Consider the following 20,012-nt stretch of genomic DNA (forward strand, 5'->3'; position numbering starts at 1 on the left):
GAGACATCTGCATTCCAGACAACTCCGGATGTTACAGATGTGGATTGTGCGTGTTCTGCTTCGGTCACGGCTTTCTCCCTCGCAGCAGAAATGGAAATGACTGCTCCACCTATGGTGCATGGTTCAAGTATGCACCACCAATCAGACTATGATTCTGACGGGACCTCGTCGATTGCCTCTGGTGATAGTATGAAGTCTGGAATGATCCAGGCTTATTTCAGGAGCTAGAGGGTGTTCCAACTGTGTCCCCCCCTCCCCAGGAGATCATAAAATTTTTACAGCACACCTTCCATAAGAGACATGTTCAAATTCAAGACTCCTTTCAAGACATGCACAGTTTTATTACCTCTGCAAAGTGGCTGCTCCTTCAGTCCGAGCAGTTTGGCATGACTGAGCCACAAATGTTTCGTCTGAGGAAGTGGGTTTTGAAAACAAGGAAACTACTGTGTCCATAAGCCGGCCAATTTAACTGATGTCTTTTTCAAAATTCCACACTATGGCTTTCTCGGTTTCTACTTTAAACATTAATGGAGGACGCTCGAACTTATGAAGTAAAGGACGCTCGTAAAGCTGAAGTAAAGGAGTTTGTATTGAAGAACCACATTGAATTTTTACTCTTCCAGGAAACCAGATGTAGCTCCTCCTGTATGAGCGAATTCGAGAGAATGATGAAAGGGAGATGGTTCTTCAGCAGTTTAGAGTGTCCCAGAGCTGGGGTAGCCATCTTTGTACATCCCTCTCTCTGTAATCTCATTGTTGTTTTTAATGAAATTATTAGAGGATATTTAATCTCACTCACCTTAACTCTTAATGGTTTTAAACACACAATACTGAATGTCTTTGCACCGAGTTACAGTACGGATCGAACTTGTTTTTTTATGCAGTTAGAAACATCCCTCACACACTTAGATTTTAAGGGATTTGTTTGTTTAGGAGGGGATTTTATCTGCACGATGGATTCTTCTATTGATCGGAATGGGGAAGAGCCTCACCCAGCGAGCATTAAGCCCCTGTCTAGGACTTTGACAACCTTCACCCTTATTGACATTTGGAGGACTTGTAATCCATCATCACGACATTATTCATGGTGTAGGTGTTTAGATGGCTGTCTGTCCCTCGCAAGGTATAACCTTTTTTATATTAGTAATGGTTTTTTAAACATTGTGACCCACACTGGTATTGCCCCCAGTGGTTTCTCGACCATCATATGGTCATACTTTGCATTCACCTACCAATTTGTAACCGAGGTGCTGCCTACTGGGCTTTTAATGTAAGCCTCCTCGAGGATCATTTGTTCCTTGATGTCTTTCGTGTTTTTTGGAGAACTTTACTCCAACGTAAACCCTCCTTTCCCCGTCTTGTGCAATGGTGGGACAATGCCAAAGCACAGATAAGATCCTTCTGCCAGCAATACGGAGCTTATCAAACTCGACATGACTCTGCCCTTCAATCCCTGGTTGCCAGAGAAATATTATCTTTGCAATCTAACCTCTCAGCCTCTAATATCGAAAGGACCAACTTTTTGCTCGCAAAGAAAAAAGCCCTTCTTGCTGGATTCTGTGCAAAGCAAGCCAGGGGAGCTCTGATCCGTCTCTGAATGGAAAATCTGTATCACTTGGATACTTCCTCCAAATTCTTCTTCGGACTGGAAGTAGGGAAAAAAAAAACAAGTCAGCAGATAGCCTCACTAAAGACGAAGGAAGGAAGAATAACGCACTGCCAAAAAGACATCAGAGTTTCACTCAAGGATTACTTCTCTGAACTCTACCAAGTCAAGAGCACTGATAATGAGATTGTGGAATCCCTGACTTCTTCCCTACCCAATTTATCAGAATCTGCATGTGTACAACAAGACAACGAAATAACTTTGGAGGAACTTCAGGCTGCCCGACATACTCTACCAACAGGCAAAGCCTCTGGACTAGATGGAATGCCTGAAGAACTTTATAAAACCTTTTGGGACCTCCTGGGACCAGTTACATGAAGTTCTGATTGACGGTGTACAATTGAATCTATTGCCATTAAGCTGTCACAGGGCTGTACTTGCCCTTGTCCCCCAAAAAGGTGACCTTCACCAACCGTGCAACTGGCATCCTATATCATGGCTTTGCACGGATTATAAAATTTTCTCAAAGGCTCTTACCATCCGGCTCAGACCCGTGATTGGGGAAATTATACACCCTGATCAATCCTATTGTGCGTGACATGATTGATATCTGCACTCTTGAGGAAAAAATGTTGGTTTGGTTTTTCCAGACCAGGAAAAAGCCTTTGTAGTAACCCTAAATTAGACATATATTAGTCAATCTGTGAAAAAATTTCAAAGAAGCTAGTTTCAACTGATTTTGGTGGGTATGGGTATGGACAACTTCCAAAAAAAAGTAAGGGGGGATAGGGGTTGGGGAAACTTTTTTATTAGAGGTCAAAGGTCATTGACCCCTGCCTAAATCACTAAAAATTATATTTCAGCAACAAAACATGATATATTAGTATACAGATGATCTTGGTGTCAAAATGCACAGAATTACAAAAGAAGATGACATGAGATAATTATTGACCCTTGGGACCAAATCCTGATCTCTGAAAATGAGGTCAAAGGTCAAAAAGCTGTTTTATCACTAAAAGGTCATATTTATAACAGGAAAATTACCATATTATATAAAAATGAGCAAAAAACAAACCGAAGAGGTTAATTTCAACTTACGTGGTGGATATGGGGGTTATTATTTATTCCAAGAGCAGAGGGGGAGGGGGAAATTACCTTTCATGGGATCAAATGTCATTGACCCTAGACTAAAACACTATAGATTGCATGAATGAAGTCTTTGTTTTGTCTTTGTTTCAGGAGTGATTACTGAGAAAACCTAGCTAGCCTACATGTACCTTGACTACCCCGTGCAGTGAGATGTCCCAAAAGTTCCCTGAGGCCTTTGGAACAATACTATAAAATAACAAAATTACCAGGATGGATATATGTCAAATATGTAGTGAGGACTTTTCAGAAGCAGGAAAGCTACAGAGGTTGTACAGAAAGGGATATGAGAATCTAATAGAGCAGTGTAGACTTATCAACAACTCTTCATTATTGGAGCGATTGTAACAAAAATGGAGTAGCAACACTCCTATGACAGTCCGTTGTAGATGCCGAACCCTTTTCATGCAAAAGGAGCCAGATGTTGAGGAGCAAGAGCATGCGCCAAGACCAAAGCGACAAAAGGTGTCTCAAGCAGTAAATGATGACAACGTTCATGGTAAGATAAAGAAATTTTTTACTTGATTCATGTAAATTTCATTAAGATTCCAAGCCCCTGTCTCGTCAAGTTGATTTCTGCATGGTTTTCAACTGATAACCCCTTCATAGAGGTTAGTATAGATCTGTTTCATTTCCTGATAGTAGCACAGAAATCATTCCACATTTCAGTTACTATTTGTGGAACATTTACTTATCATTTTCGCTATGTAAAATAATATTTCATTTTTCATTTCAGGTAAAGGACCCAAACACCATTACTTCGCTGTCTAGTGGCGTAATAACTACCGACAAGTCAATTGTCAACTGTGATGATGCAGTGAGGATAGGCCATGAAATGCAAAAGGGTCTTGATAATGAGTCACCGGTTAAGAGCATGAAGACAGCAAAGAAATGCAAAAATCTGGCTGAACTTCAGAAGAAAGTAAAGGTAGGCGACAAGAAGATCTACATCGAAAAGACCCTTCTTTTCAATAGACTGATTTTCATGGCAGAGAGAGATGAAGGGATCGAACACATGTTCAAATTTGAGCTGACCCCGGTCCCAACATCTCTCTTCACAATGGATTGCATGATGATAAAACCCAAAAAGCATGAATTTGGCAAGATGCTCAAGGAAACAGCTACAAAACTTGACATGGACATAAACAGCAAGATGCATGTTATTGATGGAGGGTGGCTACTTCATCAGGTAAAGTGGTCCAGCGGTGCAACCATCAAGACTATAGTTGATACATATGTCAGATATGTTGACAACAAATTAAAGGATGCTACTGTAGTGTTTGATGGCTACGGGGAGGAATCATCAACGAAAGACCATGAACATATGCGGCGGATGGCTGGGAAGAAGGTTTCTCCGGACATGAGGGTCACACCGGAATTGACTATATCATGTGGCAGAGAGGTTTTCCTGGCAAATGAGAAGAACAAAGGAGCCTTAATCATGATGATATCTGCAGAGATGGCAAGCCACAATATCACTGTACGCCAAGCAAAAGATGATTGTGACACGCTGATTGTTAGGTCTGCAATGTACTTGGTCGCAAGTGGTAAATCCCCAGTTGTTGTTGTCGCCCAAGACACTGATATTTTGATATTGCTCTGCTATCATAGGCCTATCAGTAGGGTGAATATACTGATTCTGGCTCACTTTTCCCCATGTAAATGAATGGGGGATTTTCAGCGATTCATTTTTTCCCCCTAAAAAGTAAACCCCCTTTTTATCACAAGGTATATTTATTTGTCTCCCCTTTTAACCTAGGGACACTTTTTTTCAAATAACCAATGCAATAGGATAAAGATTTGCTCAAGTAGTAAAGTAGGAATGTGATTTGTTAAAGGTGATTCTAAAGAAATATCTGAAACATGTAAGCCAAGGGACACTCTTTTTCAAATAACCAATGCATATTGTTTCACTCACTCATTGAACCTATAAAGATTTGTTCATTCTCAAATTCCTTGAATAGTTTAATTTTCTTTGCACAATAATCCCCATCTAAAATATTTAAAAATAAAACATTTGAATATTTATATTTTTTAAGATACCCCTTTTGTGCCATTACGAAATGATAAACTTCTCTTAATGCTTTTGTTTGACCACCTCCTGAGCCACAGGTTATTTTTTGTTAAGCCCCGCCCACTTTAATGGATTTTTATATACCCCGCCCACTTTTCCTTAAGCCCCGCCCACTTTTAATGAGGTGTTTTCATAGCCATGCCCACTTTTGATAAGCCCCGCCTACTCTTACATCATTTCCAGTTCATCTCTGACTCACAAAGAAATCACCAGAAAATTCTACATTGTTATGCTTTTGAAAAATTTGCCTGGGCTTGCCCAGGGAATTTCCAAAGGAAACCACACCCACCAGTCTTTCCCAATAAAAGCCTCAAGCCCAGGTTCCATTTTAAGCATTTTTTTCTGGCAGTGGTGTGCTGTGTGCTTGCCTGGAGATCAACGACTTGTATGGAACTAAACCTTCAAGTTGATGAACTGGATTCAAACCTCTTATCTGTTGAGGTAAGATTTTATTTTCCTCTTTTCAAAGTTTGATTGAAGCATACTCATTTAATAATTAAATCACTTGATGAATACATTATTATTTTCTCTCACAGGAAATTGTATCTGAAATACGAAATGAAAATACTGCTTTTGCTACAACTTGGGGTGAAATTGTTGGCTTGGTTGAAGACCTTATGAGCGACCAAGACCCACAGAACGAGTTCGTCCTTGATGACCCAACCAAAGAGTTATACCTTGGAGACCAGCAAAGTCCTGAAAAAGAGTTTTGCAACAATAGTACTCATTGTGAGTTATCAAGACAATACCCCCTGAACAAGTTATACCTTGATGAGCCAGAATACAAGTTTTACCTTGGAGACTCACAAATTTCAGACATTTTGAAAAATGGAGTTTTCCTTGATGATCCACAGTTATACTATGTGAGATCTATCACTGAAACCCATAAAAATTGGAAAAAATGGAGAGTTCCTTGATGACCCACAGTTATACTATGTGAGATCTATCACTGAAACCCATAAAAATTGGAAAAATGGAGATTTCCTTGATGATCCACAGTTATACTATGTGAGATCTATCACTGAAACCCATCAAAATTGGAAAAATGGAGATTTCCTTGATTATCCACAGTTATACTATGTGAGATCTATCACTGAAACCCATAAAAATTGGAAAAATGGAGTTTTACTTGATGATCCACAGTTATACTATGTGAGATCTATCACCGAAACCCACTATATTTCTGGAAATTGTGATTCTACCTTGGAGTCTTGGATAGATGGTTATATTTTTGGAGACTTGAAATGTGGCTTCTGGCTTGATAACTCACAATGTGATACGTATCTTGGAAACTCAACAGGAATGTGCTTATACCTTGGAGACTTGGAAAGTTGGGTTTATTTTGGAGACTTGAAATGCCACCACTTTTTTTTTTTTTTTGTATACCTTGGTCGAGGCTCGTATGAGAGCTAACACACAACTCACAGCAAGGAGGCATGAGACAAGAGGGGCGGGAGTGGAAGGGACAAAACAGTGGGGAACAGACACATTAGGTGAACTGTGGAAGGGAGAGGGATGGGGATGGGATGGGGAACATGGCGAAGAGAAGATGGACATTACAGGGACTTTCAGGAAGGAAAGCAGGAGAATTGAAGGAAGTGGGCTTGGGTGGATTATCGGGGGTAGAAAAGATCGAGGATTTGGATGGGGGAAGATAAGAGGTGGTGGTGAACAGCTGTTTTGAAAGCCTGGAGGGAAGAATGGGAAAGAATAGAGTGAGGAAGTTTATTCCAAAGGCGGGAAAAAAGAGGAATGAAAGAGTGAAGATGAGCAGTGATTCGTGATTTTGGTAGTTTTACAAGAAGGGGGTTGTTGGCGGACCTTGAGCGCCCTGTGGAAATGTGGTGGCGATAAATCGCAGAGAGAGCAGGGGGGGCAAGGCTGGAGAGGAGTCGGTAGAAGACAGAAAGACCACCGACCAACCTGCGGTGATTGAGTGAGAGGCCCAAAGACTCAGCTTCATTGCGGGAGATGCCGATGATCTTAAATGCCCTGGTTTCGACAGCGTGAAGCCGAGAAAGGTGGGAGGCAGGAGCACCAGCCCAGAGGGGAGAGCAGTACTCTATCAGGCTACGGACAAAAGCTTTGTAAGTGGTCAGGAGCTCAAGAGGGCCGAGGAAGGACTTAGCACGACGGAGGATTCCCAGTCGGCGACTGGCTTTTGAGGCGAGGTTGGAAATGTGACTTTCCCAGGAAAGGTCATGGCAGATAGTGAGACCTAGAAGCTTGAAAGAAAAGACTTCTTCCAGAGGATTGTTGAGAAAGTGGATGGGGGGGGGGGTTTGTAAACGGTCCTTTCGAAGAGACATAGTAAGAGTGTGAGATTTGTCTGGATTGAAAGACATGTTCCACGTGTTGGACCAGTTTGTGATTTTATCCAGATCTGCAGTGAGTGAAGAAGCTGCTGCTTGCCGGTCTGAGGGATGACAGATGGTACGGCAGAGGGTGGAGTCGTCGGCAAAGAGAAATAGAGGATTTTCCAGAGAGTCCGAGAGATCATTGATGAAAACCAGAAAAAGAACAGGGCCCAGAACGCTACCTTGAGGAACTCCAGCCTGCACAGGAAGAGGGGATAAAAGAACTCCATTTAGGGCCACACGTTGACTGCAACAGGAGAGGAAGTCTGCGAGCCATGAGTGGAGATGGCCTTGAATACCATGGGAAGAGAGTTTGGTGAGTAGGGCAGGGTGCCAGACTGTGTCAAAAGCACGTGATATGTCCAGGGATACGGCTCGGATTTCCTGTCTGGCATTGAGGACCTCCATCCATTGATGGGAGAGCAGAAGCAGCATATCCAAGGTAGAGTGACCTTGTCTGAAACCAAATTGATGATTGGAAATCAAGCCATTGGAGAAGAGGAAGGATTTCATGTCTGAAGCGATGATTGATTCCATAACCTTGCTGATGATTGTGAGAAGGCTGATTGGTCTGTAGTTACAGGGATCTGTTTTTGCACCTTTTTTATGCAGGGCAGTGATGTTAGCAGATTTCCAAGCAGATGGCAGATGACCTTGGGCAAATGAGAGGGTGAATATAACAGAGAGAGGGTGAGCAAGAGCAGAAGAGCAGGCTTTGAGGACACGTGGGCTGATGCCGTCTGGACCGGTTGCAGAATCTGACTCGAGGTTTGAAAGCAAGCTCTCCACCTTGTCAGGAGAAAAGGATACAGAGTCCAGGGACAGTTGGGTGCGACTGGGTAAAGTGAGTAGAGATAGTGATGGGTTTAGGACACAAGATTTAGCTGCAAACACCGAGTTTAGACATTCAGCTTTATCACGTGTGGAATCAGCAGTGCGGCCATTCGAGGTAAGGGAGGGGATGGAGGGGGAACATACACCAGAAACAGATTTGATTAAACGCCACCAGGATTTTGAGGAGGGAGAGAGGTTTGAGAGTTCAGACTTGAGATGAGAAAGATGTTGTTTTCTGGCTCTCCTGAGGGTAGATACACACTTGTTCCGAGCTTTGTGGAAAGAACTGAGATTGCCCTCAGTTGGGTTTGCTTTCCATGAGGCAAAGGCAAGTTGTTTCAGGACAACTGCCTCGCCACAAGCTTCAGTAAACCAAGGGCGGGAGGAAGGGTAAGACAACTGAACACGAGAGGGGATAAATCTGTGCATGAGGGAGAGCAAGTTTCTTTGAAAAAATTCCCAGGATGAGTTGATGTTTGAGAAAGTAGTGATAGGAGACCAGTCTGTAAGTTTGATGGCTGCTCGGAGACCCTGCCAGTCGGCTTGAGTGAAATGCCAGACTCGACGGCGGTTAGGTGGTTCTCTGATAACAGCCAGAGAGATGTCCACTTTAACAAGGACATGGTCAGAAGAACCAATTGGAGCGAAGGAAGAGCAGCAGATATTGTCAGCGAAATTTGTCAAAATCAGATCCAGAAGAGATGGAGTACCATTGGTTGAGATCCGGGTCGGGAAGTTGACCGATTGAGTCAGTCCCAATGAGTCGCAGAAAGCTTTTGCTGAGGTGCCATGGCAGGTGAGAGAGGTACCCGCACCTAGCCAACTGGCGTGATGACAATTGAAGTCACCACATAAGAGGAAGAGAGAGTTTGGATGAGAAGATAGAAGATGGTCCATGTTTTCGGATAGTGAGGTGTAGATGGAGTCATCACTGTTCGGTGGACGGTACAGTACACATATAAACATGAGGTGGGAGTGGAGGGGAAGCCGAAGCCAGAGGTATTCCTGGGGGTGTGGGGGAGTGAGAGCAGTGCATGGAGAGTGAGGAATAGAGTCTTTGATGAAGAGAGCAACACCTCCAACAGGACGAGGCTCAGGTCTGTCATACCGTAAGAGGGAGTAACCAGGGAGAGATACTTGGGAGTCAGACACGTCTTGGGAGAGGAAAGTTTCTGTTAGGCAGATAATGTCTGGTTTGTCAGTGGCAACCTGTATGGAAAGGTTTGAGCGAAGGCCCCGGATATTTGAGGTCCACACTTTTAATGAAGAGGTAGGGGAGGAGGCTTTGGGTGCAGGAGGTGGAGGGGAGGGGGAGGGTAGGACAAGGGACGAGGGGGGGAGGTAAGGAGGGTTGCTGAAAGAGTGTGGGGTAGTGCAGAATAGCGAGGGGCGGGGGCGGAATGAGGAGGAGAAAAGGCTCTGTGGTGCTGGGGGAGAGGGGGGACAACAGACAAGGAAGAAGGCAGTTGAGGATTTAAGGAGGTGGAGTGAAGAGATGGAGGTGAGAGGGCAGTGGAGGGAGGCAGGTTGGTGGATGAGAGGGGGGGGCAACTTAGAGAAGGAAGAGTGAGTGGGATGAAAGGTGGGAGAAAGGTGAGGGGGGAATTTTTGAGAGAGGTGAGAGGGAGGCTTGGAGGGAGAAGAGTGGGATGGTTGCTTTGAGAGTAAGGGGTGAGGGGGGTGAGTTGGCACTGAAGTTGGAAAAAAGGAATGGTTGATGGAAAGCGAGTATCCATGGCAAACTGTGGTTTTTAAAAGTTTTAGGTCAGAGATGCGATTTAACACAATTGTTGATGGATGTAATGAAGGCGAATTCAGAGAATGGAGAGAAGAAGCGCTGTAATAGTTGGATTTTTTAGGCAAGGAATGAAGGAGAGGTCGAAATGAGAGCAGTCTGTTAAAATAGCAGAACAGTAGTGCATTGTGAAACAGTAAAGAGTACCACATGTGTGAGAGAGGAAGATGAAGCATTATAAGATCGTTTTTGTTGTTAATATTAATGTATGAGAGAGTTCAACAGATTAGGTCATGGAAGTGTAGAAAAAAAAAATCGAGGAAGAAGACGAGGAGGTAGTTAAGAGGAAGAAGAAGAAGCAGAATCAGGAGAAGGTGAGCGTGTTGTTGTTGTTGTTGGGTATTTATTTTTTTATTTCATTTGATTTTTTTTGAGATAAGAAAGAGATTAGTTGGGAGAATGGGGGATGTTTGGAAAGTGGGGAGGATGAAAATTGAAGGTAATGGGGAGGATAGAAATTGAAGGTAATGGGGAGCAAAAACAAACAAACAAACAAAAAAAAAACGATCGAACACCGAGTGGAACCGGTAGGCCTCAAGCCTAGGCCTAGGCCTCAAACACCAGGTAAGAACGTCAACAAAAATACTCACAAAATAGCACGATTTTTGAAACAAAACCGAACTAGGAACACACAGTAACATGTAGGTGAGAAAATTAAACAGTTAAAACGGGACAAATAACAACCGGAAACTTAACTTTGAGAACGTCAGCAGGGAGCCCCGAAGGAGACCTCTCGCCGCTCCAAAACCGGAACCGGAAGGGATCGAAACCTATCAAGAAAGTTCTTACTCCCCCTTTCTACGTCATCAAACCTGAAAGCCTTAAAAGACAGAATTTGAAGAAGAGAAAAAAAACATTAAAAAAATATATTGTTAGTTCTGGGAAGAAAGTGCAGACTTACTCCCCCTTTCTACATCATCAAACCTGAAAGCCTGAAAAAACAGAATTGGAAGAAGAGAAAAAAACGAAAATATATATATAGGTGGAAATCTCATTTTGAAAAAGACATTGTGTTGGGCGAGGGTTGGGGGGTTGTGGTTGAGATTTTGAATGTGAGGGTTGGGGTTAAGATTTTGAATGTGAGGGTTGGGACACACACACACACACACACACACACACACACACACACACACACACACACACACACCAACAAACAAAAGTTAAGCCTTGACTATTCAGTTGAGGATTCTGTGTTTGGGGTTCACAGATCTAAGAACGTCCCCCTTCACACATATTATATACTGTTATACACCTCGGACTTGGCCCTCGAGTGTCCACAACGGTGTATAGTAGGAGGGAGTGAAGCGCCAACCTATTTCTCCCATTGCACACACACACATAAACAAACAAAAATTAAGCCTTGCCTATTCAGTTGAGGATTCTGTGTTTGGGGTTCACAGATCTAAGAACGTCCCCCTTCACACACATTATATACTGTTATACACCTCGGACTTGGCCCTCGAGTGTCCACAATGGTGTATCGTAGGAGGGAGTGAAGGACCAACCCATTGCTCCCATGTGTATTATCTGCTTAGTTTTGTCTTTTGTAATTCCTGTGAATAAAATGAATCTAAAAATCTCTTCCCCTTCTAAATCATATATCTTATAAGTCCAAGGAACCGTATCTATTACATAAACAATTTTAAAAAGTTCGTTAGTCCATCGTTTAATATAACCTTTTTCAAAATGCGATTTCCACCTATATATTCTTACGATATCACCAACTTTGAACTTAGGTTTTCTGAAATTAATCTTTTTCATATTTTAATTTTGTAAATGTTTCTGATGGTTTCATATTCATTGACGTGTGAATCGTGTCATTATACTTATCCACAATATCCTGAATAAAAGATGACCATTGTTGTGAACCGAGTTCTGTGAATTTTTTAAATAGTCTCTCTTTTAAGGTACGATTAAAACGTTCAACAACAACGGCCTTCCCTTCATTAAAGGTACTGTATAATGTAATACTGTTATTTTTTAGAAAATTCATAAATGACTTGTTGTAAAAGTCTCTACCCTCATCAGTCCACAATTTTTTAGGTTTTCTCTTACTTTTATTAAATATCTGTTGAAAGGCTAACATAAGAGTATTACCTGTTTTGTTTTTTAAAGGGACAACCCATGCATATCTACTCGTCAAATCAATAACGGTTAAAGCATACTTGCACCCCTTATCATTATTGAGTTCAATAAAATCAACGGACCAGGTATAATCAACTTCCTTGGAATAAACCTTCCTTCGACGAAACTTTGTGAACATTGGGTTATGTAATTCATCATCTAATTGCTCTTCAGTCTTAATGACATCATTAGAGCCTATAAGTTTTTTGAATTTCCAAGTCCAAGTTTCAATTTAGCACTGATCATCTTCTTCACGATGAACTGATCACCTTTTTCTCTCAAGGTTGGATTTTGTATCAGAAACAAATTATACAACATTTCTCTATCAGCTTCATGCTTTTCTTCAAAAGTTGTGGTATTCCCATAATCAATATCGTGTCTCATGCACACTTCATCAACTCTATTGATGGGATTACTCCATGATTTAGGATTGTCTGTCTCATCTAATCTTTTATCCAAGTTTGTGCCTGGACCACAGAAAGAATACCCTGGTAGATGTAATTCCCCTGGTATTCCAGTAGTTGTAAATTTACTTCCTGATAAAAACTTTTGTATATCACCGAGTTTGTGTTTGGAGATAAATTGATTTTTTTTTTGAACCACACACCGAACATATACCTTTTTGTATAACCCTGTTATTTTTACTTTTCATATATGAAATATTTTTAGTATTAGTTTTCTTTTTACATTTGAGACAATAACTCATTTATTTATGAGAAAAATTCCTGCAGAGTGTAAAAACCTTTTTAGTTTCGAACATGCACATTTGAATCTTAATTATTAAAACATAAAGAATCCTTAGAAAAGCCTTCACTCTCTCCTCCATTTATTGAAGAAAAAAATGAAAAACTTGAATTAAAATGAATATCTTGTCGATGTCAATAGTCTTGTCGAAAGTATTGCAAATAGACTTGTCAATTCTTTGTTTTCCTCCTCGGTGGTTGAGTTATTTTCTGTAATACCACCAATCTTTTTTTTAATCTCACTGGTATATTTTTTTATTGAATATATTTTGATATTTATTTAGTCTCGCTCTTTCTTCCCTCTCCTTCTCTCTCTTCTCTCTCTCCTCCTTCTCTTTCTTCTCCCTCTCCACCTTCTCTCTCCTCTCCTTTTCCTCCTCTTCTCTTTCTTCAATTCCTTCCTCGTCCCTTACTATCCTTGAATCGCTTACACCCCATAGAATATCATACATATATTCATCAGGATTTCTTGTAATTCCTGTATCCAAAATAATTTTTTTTACAACAGGAAACCAATAAAATTTCTTTTGAATTTCTAAAAGAGCAATACCTTTTCTGAACTTTATAATTTTTTCATTCTTTAACATTCTAATTAAATCTAAAGTTGTCGGTTTTTCAACATCAGCATAATGCCAATCTTTAATTGAAAATACCTCATTCTTATGTTGTAGAACATATTTATTAAAATACCGAATACCCTTTTCTTGAAGGTATGCTTGGATACAGAAATGATAATTTTCTTGAAGCCTTCTTGCTGTCATTTATGTATTAGAAATATATGTTAGAATAATATTATGGCACGAAACACCTCCCCATCTTCCCATAGTTAAATCATTTTGTATTTCCTTACTTATTATTTATAATCATGTTTTTTCTGTTTTCATGATATAAACTAGGGCAAAACCATTATTATATTTACCCTTATTAAATTATTTTATTTGTTGTTTACTAATCGTGGCTCCACAAAACTCATTCTCTTTACCAAGTGGATAATATTCTTCCTTACGAGACTGATTTAATTGTTCCAGGTCTTCGAGGTCAATTTTAAATGATTAATTATACCCTAAATCATTCATATCATACCCCCATTGTTCTATTCTCATACAAACGATACGCCCTTCTTTATAAAAATTTATTTTAATTCAAACTGTGAATTCTGTATGACCTGGAGATAAAATCAACACTTCTGTATCTTTGGAATACACGGCCGTTTTATTTAAGGATATATATATTGTGATAAATTGCTTAATCTCACCAAGTCATTCGCGTCAGTCGGGCTTGGATAATTTTTTAATTTCTAAGCATTTTTCACATTAATATTTTTGGTTATATTATATTTATGTCGTTCAGCCTGTGCCTTTGTGTAATAATTTGAAAAATCAATATCCAGATCTTGGGATACAACAAAGATAGAACCATCTTTACCAATATGTCATTTATATTAGCTTAAAAATAATGTCATAAATTTTTTTTATTTTTGTTGAGTTGAAATAACACATATAGACATAATTGACCACAACACTTGGAATTTAATTCTTAGACTTGAAATGTTTGATAAACACCATTCTGTAAGAATTTTATGACTTCAACAGGTGGTGGAAGACCAAAACTATCAAAATAATATTTGTCTTGACTATTAAAAATACAAACCCAATGAGAACCGTTCCCATTATTATCTTCGAAGTTCATAATAATATTCTTTGTATGTTTAGGCACATTTGTTAATTCATCTCTCATACAAATAACCACATTATGAATTTTTAATTTCTTACAATATTTGACAAGTTGTAAATTTGATGTTGTATTCTTTCCAAATTCTTTAAACCACTCATCAATGCTCATTGATTTATTAGAATGATATAATCCATTACCTCTTTTAGTTAATTTTACACCTGCTTGTGCGATAGAACAAAGCATATCTCCAACAAACAATCTCGCTTTATCAGACAGACTTTCAAGTTTTTCAGCAAAATCTACAATTACACCACTTCCACTAATTTGTTTCTCCAACTCTTTGTTTTGTATTTCAAATTCTTTTTGAGCCTGGCATTGAGCCTTCCTTTCGTTGGCAGTTTTCACCACTGTTGAAATACCACCCGTCGATGCTCCAACCACACTTAAACCAGCAAACAAAGGAATTAGAAATGGGAAAAATCCTCCACTTGTCTCTCTTATTGAATATTTTTTTCAACATTGGTTTTGTCATTTTAATTTTAAGTGAGCCAGTATCATTCAAGATTTAACCTGTTCTCTTTTGAGCAAAGCATCAATTCTTACTGCTCCTCTTCTCTGAATTGTATTAACGTTAATCGTACAAGGCTTTTGATTTTGAACACAAGATTTTCGTTTATGAAGATTGATTTGATTAACATATACCCCAGTTGGTACTTTGCCACTCATTTATTTAACAAAAAATTATGCGAGACTAATCATAACACCATTATCTGTATTAATCTGCAATTCTGTTTCTTCCAAAAGCAAACAATATGTATCAACTTCTTCACTCTCTCCTCTTTCAATGTATAGGGAAGTATCCACTCGATTAGACTTTATAGTTTCGTTTTGAGCGCTCAGGTCAAACGCATTGATTGTATACAAACTTTTAAATGCTGTCACATCCAAAATAGGTTCTTTATTTCCATTACTTTCACACACCTTTTGGTAAGACTTGTATGCTTCAGCAAAATCATTTTTTTCCCAATTAATTTCCAATCTATCTCGTGGATAAAATGTTCCATCTGGAGAAACGCGAAGTTGTTTCACTTTAGCATTATCACTCAATGCATTATTCTTATCAGTCGCAGTTTCACCATCTGGCTTTTTAAAAATGATCCACAGATATCGTGGCTTTCCTTCCAGAACACCTAAATTCCGTGTGTAATTGGTTTGGTTGAGTTTAACGTGTTGACATCTTCTTTTGAGGTATGATACACTGAGTGGTTTCTTTGAGTTAAGTCTTCTCTTCAACATCTCTTCTGTTTTAAGATTAGGAGTATATTCACTAATAGACCAACTCATTTCATCAATTACAAATTTATTCTGCTCACCAAAAGCACTACCAACACCAAAAGCAATCTATTTTCATTATCATTCCTTTGGAGTTGAAATCTAATTTCAAGACCATTCAGAACATTATTATGATCACAAAATCCAAATATACCTTTAAGAGGAACTGCCACAGTAAAACTATTACCTGCTTTTGTATCATCATTATACATTCCTTTCCTTTGATTATATCCAGGGTCTGTGTTTGTTCCCGTTGACATATCAGGAATAAAACCTTTGACAGCCCCCTTTCCCATTCTATCACCGAAAGAATATAGTGTAAATTTCATCATTTCAGATACAGCAGAGACATAAGCAACCGCTTCAACTTCTTGTGTTCCAATGTACAAACGAACACTATCAAACATTTTCCAGAAGAAATCATTAACGAGTGTAGCGTTTGTGTTATTCCCAGCCTCAGTGAATGTAAATTTACACAACAAGAAACTTTTGGATAGATTCAAATAGGTTTGTTGATTATTTATTTCAAAACTTTTTGTACCATTTGTATTCCAGTCTGTTCCAGTTATTGCATTTACCTTGAAGTAATCTTTTTTTTTTGTGGAGTTTGAGATGCAATGGTATCATCCAAATCACAGATACTACACTGGTCAACAACAAATTTGTTGTCTGCATTTTTTAAGCTGATTTAGGACGAATCTGATGCGCTGAATCCAAAACTCACATTAGTTTTGTTCAATAAGGTCAAGTTTTTGAGATATGGCCACATGTCGTTTTTTACATTTTTGTTCACATGTACGCATGTGTGGAGCATTTTAGAAGAAGTTGGTGGGGGTAAAATGTCATGTCAAATAATTGTTTTGATTGGAAATAATTATTTTAATGACAAGAAGTATTCAGGTACGATAGTTCTGGGTGATTATGTCGAAAAGGGATCAGTTTGAAGTCATAAAACCTCAAAATCTTCCAAAAATTGGTGAGGGAAAGCATAAAGTTCGTGGATCAAAACTAAAGTTAATGGGGCAGATTTTGTAATAATGTGATACAAAAAGTTGTATTTCTTGAAATAACGAACTCTGAAGAATGTACAATACCTACATGCGCCAATTTATGACATGCGCTTCTGCTCAAGCTTGGAGTGCCACAGTACGAACCCAAAGATTGGAGACTGTTCATTGACAGCAGCAAGCGATCACTGAAATGTGTTCTGCTACACAACGGCAACCAGTTTGCCTCTGTACCCATCGCTCACTCGACTACACTGAAGGAGAAGTATGAAGCGGTGAACTACGTGCTGGAGAAAATTGGTTATGATCAGCATAAGTGGTTTATTTGTGTTGACCTGAAGATGGTGAACTTTTTGTTGGGACAACAGTCTGGCTTCACCAAGTACCCATGTTTTCTGTGCATGTGGGATAGTAGGGACCGTGCTCAGCATTACACGAAGAAGGACTGGCCCGTGCGGGAGGAATTGGTGCCATGCAAAGAAAGGAACGTCATCAACGACCCTCTGGTGGACAGAGACAGAATACTCTTCCCACCGCTGCACATCAAGCTCGGCTTAATCAAGCAGTTCACCAAGGCTCTGGACAAAGATGGTGACTGCTTCACTTACTTGTGCCAGGCTTTTCCAGGATTGACCATGGAGAAGTTGAAAGCTGGCATCTTTGATGGTTCTCAGATCCGTCAGCTCATCAGAGATCCAGAGTTCAAAAACTCAATGAACGAAGTGGAACTGGAAGCGTGGAAGACATTTGTTTTGGTAGTGAAGAACTTTCTTGGCAACAATAAGGCCAGAAACTACGCAGAACTTGTCAACAACATGCTGACTGCTTTCAGAAACCTGGGCTGCAACATGAGCATCAAGATGCACTACTTATTTTCACATATGAACCGGTTTCCTGAGAACCTGGGTTCAATGAGTGACGAGCAGGGGGAAAGATTCCATCAGGACATGAAGGAGATGGAGACCAGGTATCAGGGTCGCTGGGACGCAGTCATGATGGCTGACTACTGTTGGAATCTGAAGAGAGACCTCCCTGCCGCTGAACATTCCAGGAGTTCGAAGAAACGGAAGTTCAAGCCCTGAAGTTTGAACAGTGGTGACGCAACATGCAATTTACTTGTACTTACCTTTATCAATGCCCACCATTCAGATGACAGTAATCGATGTTTCTATCATGTAATCAATAAATGTTGTTGGCAAAACATTTTTTTTTCTTAAAAACATGTTTAGGATGATATGTGTTGACAAAAATCAGCTGATAATGCCACAAAAATGTAATTGATTTTGTCACAAGATCTGATTTTTTCAAATCAACTTAGCACAAAAACCTGACCTGATGGAGAGAAATGGATGCCATTTCCTGATTCAGCAGTGCCAGAATACCCTAATTCACTTGTAGAAATCTAGACAACATTCAGAAAGTAAAAAATTGTTGACCAGTGCTATCAATTGCTTCCATACTTGTATTTATTTAGGAAAAAAGATGTTAAAACTTTTGAAACCCTGACCCAAGTATTTGAATTATTTTCTGTCGTTCTTGGGGGGACAACTGAGTTTTGCCTTTCTTAATTTCTTTAATTGCTTGTAATTTATGAGATTCCTTCTGGGCATCTTTTATGCTCCTTACAGCACCTGCTACATTTGTCACAGCAGAAGCAGTTGAACCAACTAGGTCTTTATGTTTAAGAATAGGTGAACCAATACCCATTAGAGTATCAATTATCCTATCTCGTCTAAACTGATGTCCTACACCCCTTTGTCTCTTAGGTTTATAGTATCCTCTACCAAGATACATCCCTTCACCCTTGTAGTATGGGGAAAGGAACATCCCATCCCCTGTAATTATTTTATATTTTCCCAACTCGTGTTTCCTCACAATAACCATCGTATTTATTTATTGGAAAACTTCACGTAGGTGAATTCTGATGGATGTAACTTCTCCATTAAAAGAAATCATACGATTATCTTGGTCGGTTATCCTAAAATTTACTCTGTGTATGGTTTTTCCTGACATAGGGAGATAAACCAAATTTTTGGGTTCCATATTGCATTTATAACCAATTGGAGTTGAGTATGCGCTGAATGAAAATATTGCATTTGTTTTTATTCCATCATTATAAGCACCATCAATCAAATCACAGTGAATTAAAACCGAGTTTATTCCTGAGATTATTTGAATGACATTATCACTGTAAAACGTCCCATTAGTTTCAATCTTTTTTGAGGAGAAACCCAATTACTCTCTAAATGAATTATCAATTGTGACATCAACCTTGTAGTTATTTTTAAGTTTAATCGTTGATTTTGAAGTATGTTTTTGAATGTCTATAACAATATTTTTTGGTTCATCACCCTGTTCTTTCATAAGACGAGCAATTTCGGAAGATATTTGAGAAATCTCATATGCTCCAGGTGAGACTGTTATCGTTTTGTATCCACTTCCCGGATTATAACTAAACTTGTCATTTTTCTCGGTTATATTAAATAAGGTATTATAAGTTTCCATGGACAATAAAGATGCCTCATATTCTTTTGTTGTATCAAGTTGTAGTGGGTATGGGAATGAAGATGTGTGGTTGCTTGTTGTGAAATTGAAACTAAGGATTGTGCTTCTCATCTTATTTAATATGAGATAAAATGTCTTAATATTGATATTTATTAATTATTTTCCTGTTCATCTACTGGTCGAAAATGGCTGATGCTTCATGAAAACAATTGTTATTTCCAGCCTTCTTACTGCCTAACAACAATAACAGCCGATTAACTAATTGTGATGGGTCATTTGGAAGAAAACTAACACCTGAGCCAAGGATACTTAAAGCCTGAATAATGTGTTTCTCATTCTCATTCTTCCTACTTTTACCAGAAAAAATAACTCTATAATCAACAGAGTTCAGCAGATCAATATATACTCATCATTATTTTTCATCATTATTTTTTACAAATCATCATTATTACAAATCATCATTATTTTTCAGAACCAATGGTTTATCAATATACTTTGATTCATCCCTCACAGTTGAACATTGTCTTCCATCTTTTGTGAGAAGAAACATTAATCTCGGAGTTAGTTTGACAGGAGGTTGAGCAGAACTCAAGAACCTTAATTCATCATTAAATATGAATACCTTTTCTTGAACAAGATGAAATATTGCTAGTTGTTCTGTTGGAATGAGTCCTGCTTTGGTTTTTGAATCCGCTGAATATTCATTGTTTTGAAGAGCATTCACAATATAATCAGGGGGTCGATTCATCTCTTCCATTTGTTGAAATAATCCTTCATCATCATATTATAATTCTCCTATATGCTCCAATTCTTCC

General features: G+C 39.2%; 1 protein-coding gene across 1 annotated transcript; it reads left to right on the forward strand.

The window, feature by feature from the left end:
• Window positions 1-329: 329 nt before the first annotated feature.
• Window positions 330-4,827, forward strand: LOC147015351 (uncharacterized). Its single transcript, XM_085849104.1, has 3 exons — window positions 330-418; window positions 1,190-1,270; window positions 3,374-4,827. Exons 1-3 carry the CDS (start codon window positions 330-332, stop codon window positions 4,416-4,418), a joined length of 1,215 nt encoding a protein of 404 aa, XP_085705230.1. The 3' UTR covers window positions 4,419-4,827.
• Window positions 4,828-20,012: the final 15,185 nt, after the last annotated feature.

Source organism: Eptatretus burgeri, chromosome 12 (genome assembly GCF_056783735.1).
Source record: "Eptatretus burgeri isolate ZD-2024b chromosome 12, Ebu_testis_v1, whole genome shotgun sequence".
Lineage (NCBI taxonomy): Eukaryota > Metazoa > Chordata > Myxini > Myxiniformes > Myxinidae > Eptatretus > Eptatretus burgeri.

Excerpts from the sequence above, each read along its gene's own strand:
- LOC147015351 (XM_085849104.1), top strand. The coding sequence starts at position 330 with ATGCACAGTTTTATTACCTCTGCAAAGTGGCTGCTCCTTCAGTCCGAG. Across the intron at positions 419-1,189 it reads CAAATGTTTCGTCTGAGGAA|TGGTTTCTCGACCATCATAT; the intron begins GTGGGTTTTGAA and ends TATTGCCCCCAG. Across the intron at positions 1,271-3,373 it reads CTGCCTACTGGGCTTTTAAT|ATCTGTTTCATTTCCTGATA; the intron begins GTAAGCCTCCTC and ends AGGTTAGTATAG.